Source organism: Lithobates pipiens, unplaced genomic scaffold, assembly GCF_037356315.1.
Source record: "Lithobates pipiens isolate NorthernLeopardFrog02 unplaced genomic scaffold, aLitPip1_a1.2 Scaffold_22, whole genome shotgun sequence".
Classification (NCBI taxonomy): Eukaryota; Metazoa; Chordata; class Amphibia; order Anura; family Ranidae; genus Lithobates; species Lithobates pipiens.
Genome location: NW_027507784.1, coordinates 346,435,292 through 346,441,221, shown reverse-complemented (window position 1 = coordinate 346,441,221; position 5,930 = coordinate 346,435,292). Strand labels below are relative to the sequence as shown.

Below are 5,930 nucleotides of genomic sequence, written 5' to 3'. Positions count from 1 at the left end.
CGCCTGCTCTGAGACATACAATAAATAGCAGCTAGACTCAAAATAATTTACTGAATCAGATCAGGCAGCCATTGTGATTGGTTGCCAGAGGTTACAGTGTATCATTACTACTCACCGACTGGTTGCTAGAGGTTACAGCACATGATTTCTGCTTGTTGATTGGTTGCTAGAGATTACTGTGGATATGACCTCAGGGGGGCATGACATACATATCAATGCCGCCGTCTGCCGCTATTTACATATGAATGCTGCAGCAATTTACATATGAATGCTGGTAATTGACATGTAAACACAGGGTCTGCAGGTGAGTCATATGTACACAACAATAGGGCAGAGCTGGGTAGCATTAGTACTAACATTTCACACTGAGATATTGGGACACAGCACAGGACTAACACTTCAAAGGATAAGGGAATTTAAACTGGGATAGTTGGCAAATATGAGGCAGTCGCTTTGGGCCCCACAACAATGTAGTTGTAGGGCCCAGGGTTGCCCTGCCTTAAAAACGGCCCTGATTGTAGCCGTATTAGTGCAGTTGGGACAGAGAAAATGGAGTACTGTCCGTGATACTTTTATTTGCACCAACATACAATTTTTCAGGACAAGCTTTTGGGTAGACGTGTGCACTGACAAAAAAAAAAAAAAAAAAAAAAAAAATTACATACATACATATAAAAAAAGTTAATTTTCCAAACTTTCCGAACTTACTCGTTGAGTACTGTTTGGACCTTGAAGAAGGGGACATACAGCGAAAGCTTGTCCTGAAAAATTGTATGTTAGGGCAAATAAAAGTATCACAGACAATACTCAATTTTCTCTTCCCATAACCAAAATCCACAACTATGATTAATAAAAAGATGGGAAAATGTATCAGTTTGAGAGGACCAAAGTTTCTTCCCACCCTTCCCCAATTGGCCACATTTCTCAGGGAAGTTTCATTTTATGGAGAAATGCTACAAAAACGAGTGACGTCACAAATTCTACTCTGAGTGTTTCTTCCAGAACTTGGACTCTGGAAGTATCGAAGACGGAGGATTAGCATGATCGTAAGCAGCTCACATGGAAAGAGGGATCAGCAACAGCAAAATTACATGTTTCTCATTGTACAAGGTCGTCATCTATGTAACTACACATCATTCTGGGGCTATTTGTCACTTACCATGTCCTTGTAGGCATATGCCGATATCCCCACTATGATCTCGATGGCGAACACCAGAAGCATGATCACTGTGAACTGAGAGAGCAGAAGTCAGGTCTATGGAGCGGTGTACAGAAGGGTAGGGACTTCTACCGATAAGAACCCAAATTTTCCTTTAGACTACAATAAAATAATTGTCCTCTCTATGGTTTACCCAACAAGCCAAAATGTGGCCTTTCAGCCACTGAGGAACTACAAGTTGGACATCTCATTCCAGAACCGTGGCCTAATATGGAGTTAACCCCCCCCCCCCCCCCGTCCATGGCCATTAATATTGAGGTTCTTCTCCCTCCAGTGGAGCTGCCCCCCCCACCATGCCCATTAATATGACGTTGCCCCCCTCCTCCCCTCTGACGAAAGCACTCAAGCGGGTTGCGTAACGGTTCCGTCACATTGGTGGCAAGAGGTGGGAGGCTTCCTAGAGTCTGGAAGATCCCAACCTCTCCCGGGATCTGAGGTCCAGATAGCAGAAGAGGAGAGGTACAGATACCGGCCGCCATGGAAGAGGAATTCGGAAGGAGGTTGCGAGAGATGCAGATAGAGCACAGAGGACCAGTGTCAATGCAGGTCCTGCTGGGATATTAGGATTCTGTCCACTGGGAACTCTGGAATGTGGGAGGTGCCCCTTCCCCATGCCCATTAATATGGAGTTTCCATCCTCCCACCCATGCTCATTACTATAAAAAACTGTGCCCCCCCCCCCAAATGGACATTAATATGGGGTTGTCAATATCGCTCCCATGGCCATTACAACCTAACATGTGACATGTCTGTTCACCCTAAAAATGTTCGGTAGTGTTGAGGTCAGGGCTCTGTGTAGGACAATCCAGTTCCTCCAGACCAAACCCTTGTCTTTATGGAGCTGGACACCTCATTCCAAAAACCAATGGCCATTATTATGGTGTCCCCCCCATGGCCATCAATTTGGAGTTGCACCCCTCTTTACGGCTATAACAGCCTCCATTCTTCTGGGAAGACTTTCCACATGATTTTGGAGGGTGTCTGGAAATTTGTGCCCATTTAGGAAGGCAGGTATTGCTGTTGGATGAGAAGACCTGGCTCACCAATCGGAGTTCGAAATCATCTCAAACGTGATGAGTAGGGATGAGGTCAGGGCTCTGTGCAGGACACTCGAGTTCCTCCACACCAAACTGGTCACACCGTGTCTTTATGGCTTTGTACACAGGGAGGGCACAGTCATACTGGACCATAAGGCTGGAAGAGCACAATAATCTACAATGTCTTTGTATGATGGAGGTGACCCCCATAGGGGCTGCTGAGTGTTGTGGCCCACCCGTCACCCTGCCCAGCCCGGTATTCACTTCCAGACAATGAAAAGTCCATTAGCTTAGTTTTGTATTTTTATTGAGGGATTAGAAATTGGATGGGGTTAAGGAATTCATGGGATGCCCAGAAATATTTGCATAGCTTGGGACAATGTATATACACCCCGCTTCACTGCCACAACAACTCTTGCTGCAGACCATTCCTTGCTCTTCCTCCTTAGGCACAGCTAGCATGTGGTTAGGCCCGAGTCTGGATTCAGCCAGGCCCTAGCAACAGCCTTTTGCGGGCAGAGACCACGATCCCCTCTGGTGTAGCAGAAATTCACAAGTTCTGGTGCTAGCGATCCTACATGGACTACTGATCCCAATCAGCTCTCCTGGCTGCCGCTGCCCGTTCCCCCCCGCCCGCCCACCCATGACACCACAGTCCTCACTGGTGCTACATCCTTCTCCCAATCAGCTCCGGTATGCCTCGCCAGCGTTCCTGGCTGTGTGCCGCTCACCAACACTTGGTGGATCCCTCCTGGAGACTTCATCGGCAGGACACTCCTGTCCTCTCCTGCTCAGGACACCCCTGTGGTTTGTACGAGGGTCCCTTCCACTCCCAAGGTCACCCCCCCCCCCCCCCACCCACCCTAGACCGGGAGGCTCCCTCAAAGGCCACGATAGCTAGTACTCCATCTCCAAGTTCTTCCCACCCGGCAACTTCCCCCAACTGGGCTGACTCTAGGAGGCCGGTCAATCCAGGTTGGGGATTGGTCAGGGCTCCTTAGAACACCCCACACAGATCCACCCTTCTTCCCCTCCTCTCTTCTGGAAGCCTCCAGAAGCAGCAGCAAGGATATCAAAAGATGTAGCCAGCTGTGACTTGAGTCACCAGACTACTTTAGGCCACTCCCAGCCCCACAGATCAAAGCAAACAGGCCCAGGCCTTCCTAAATGTACCTCCCCTACAGAAAATCTATCTAGCACCTACACCAAGTAGAGGGTGCTACAGAGGATTACCAGAACCCTTAACTAGAAATTGCATGGACTCCATCATCAGGGTGAGGTCACATAATTTAGGTCATATAGTGTACTGTAGCCAAGTCCCGGGCCTCTCCAGGCCCAATGGTGAGTTCCAGAGCTAGGGACAGTTCCAGAGCTAGGGACAGTTCCAGAGCTAGGGACAGTTCCAGAGCTAGGGACAGTTCCAGAGCTAGGGACAGTTCCAGAGCTAGGGACAGTTCCAGAGCTAGGGACAGTTCCAGAGCTAGGGACAGTTCCAGAGCTAGGGACAGTTCCAGAGCTAGGGACAGTTCCAGAGCTAGGGACAGTTCCAGAGCTAGGGACAGTTCCAGAGCTAGGGACAGTTCCAGAGCTAGGGACAGTTCCAGAGCTAGGGACAGTTCCAGAGCTAGGGACAGTTCCAGAGCTAGGGACAGTTCCCATCTTTCTGTGTAGGGTGGGTTACGGGGCGTGGTGGGTGCAATGCAAAGTAGCATTAGTGGGCATCAGACACTTCTTGAATGCAAAGAGATTTATTTTCTCTTTAACAAAACTGGGAGAGAGAGGGTTAGGGCCAGGACACCATTTAGTAGCTTCAATGTTAGACTCTGGGACTTCTATAGTTAGACAGCCATGCAGTTAACCTATATAAAAACACACACACTGCCAGACCCTCTCTTAGAGCCTGGCATAGCACCATGCATTAGTCTTTTATAAAAACGCACATTGTAAATACCCATTAAGAACGATCTTCAGGCCGGTCACATGACTCACAGCCGCTATATACATCCAATATACGGCTTCTGCAGGAGGGGCCGAGAACTCCCTCTGACGTCAGCCGGGGGAGACCACATGGCCGCTCAGCCTCTCCTGCAGTGGCTCTGGAAACCGGCCGAGAGTCACGTGACCGGCCTGAAGATCGTGCCAAATCAGTATTTACAACGCTCGGTTTTTATAAAAGACTAATGCAGTGTGCTATGCCAGGCTAAGAGAGGAGGGGCTGGCCGGGACCATTTAGAATTTTTTCTATTTTTTTTTAATTTTACTTAAATAGTGGTGGCGGGGGGGGGGGGGGGGGGGGTGGAGATGGAGACACACAGACACAGGGGGTGGGGGGGGGGTGGGAGAGGAGAGCTGAGAGCACCTCTGGTGTTTAACCCCTTCCCTGCCGGGTGACATTTATACAGTAATCAGTGGCCATTTGTAGCTTTGATCGCTGTATAAAATGACAATGGTCCCAAAATAATGTCAAAAGTGTCCGACGTGTCCGCCATAAAGTCGCAGTCCCGATAGGAAAAAATAAAAAAAATAAAAATGCCATTAATCTATCCCTTATTTTGTAGGTGCTATAACTTTTGCGCACAACCAATCACTTTTACCAAAAATATGTAGAAGAATACATATCGGCCTCAACTGTGGAAGAAATTTTTATTTCTTTTTTTTATATTTTTTTGGGGGGATATTATAGCAAACCGTAAAAAAAAAAAAAATTAGCTTTTTTTAATTAATTTATTTTTAATTTTTTACAAAATTGTCGCTCTTTTTGTTTATAGTGCAAAAAAATAAAGACTGCAGAGGTGATCAAATACCACCAAAAGAAAGTTCTAATTTGTGGGGGGGGGGGGGGGCGGATGTCAATTTTGTTTGGGTACAAAGTCGCACGACCGTGCAATTGTCAGCTAAAGCACGACGCAGTACAGAATTGCAAAAAAAAAAAAAGGCTCTGTCAGGAAGGGGGGGGGGGGGGTAAATCCTTCCGGGGCTGAAGTAGTTAATCTGCTTTAAGGGACCAGGACTTTTTTTTTTGGTTAAACATTACATAGGTTGGACTTGATGGACTTGTGTCTTTTTTCCTCTTCACCTACTATGTAACTATGTAACATTTTACCTTACCAGCCCCTTCCTTTTCTGTTCGGAATGAACAGTGAGTGATCTGCACCGATCATGCCAGTGTTCATTCTTAACTGAAGCATAGTAAGCAGTGACCCTTGATATTTCACCAAAGCCCCCCCCCCCACCCCCCAACAGGGCTCCTAAAAAAAAAAAAAATTTTTGTAGAAGAATAGAAAATAATCTTTTAAAAAAAAAAATAAAATAAAACATTTATTAAAAAAAAAAAAAACTACCGACACCATCCACTGCTCTACTGATATACACGCGTTTTGTGCTCTGGGGTGCACACCAACGCGTCCAGGTGGCACAGAACCCCCAATCAACTGACCTCACCCAAATAAATAGGCTCTCCCAGTAGGCCAAGGGACCCCCAAGAATATCCCTGCCCATTGGCCGAGACACCCCCCCCGTCTATTACTAATCTGTCCTTGCAATGCCCAGGGTTTATCTAATGCCACCCGATACCCGGCCACCTAGTGACAGAAGAGAGAAGTGCAGCAACGCCAGAATTGGGGTGAAATCAATTGATCTCTTTATCAATCGGCCAAGGCAACTATCACTTGGCA

The 5,930-nt window shown here is 47.2% G+C and overlaps 1 protein-coding gene across 1 annotated transcript in view; it reads right to left on the bottom strand.

Moving 5' to 3' along the window:
* The window catches only part of LOC143925126 (CD63 antigen-like), a 16,508-nt gene that overhangs the window by 5,278 nt on the left and 5,300 nt on the right, over nucleotides 1–5,930 (bottom strand). The window contains exon 3 of the mRNA XM_077449743.1: nucleotides 1,160–1,234. Coding sequence (XP_077305869.1) covers nucleotides 1,160–1,234 — 75 coding nt within the window. The remainder of the gene's footprint in view (nucleotides 1–1,159; nucleotides 1,235–5,930) is intronic.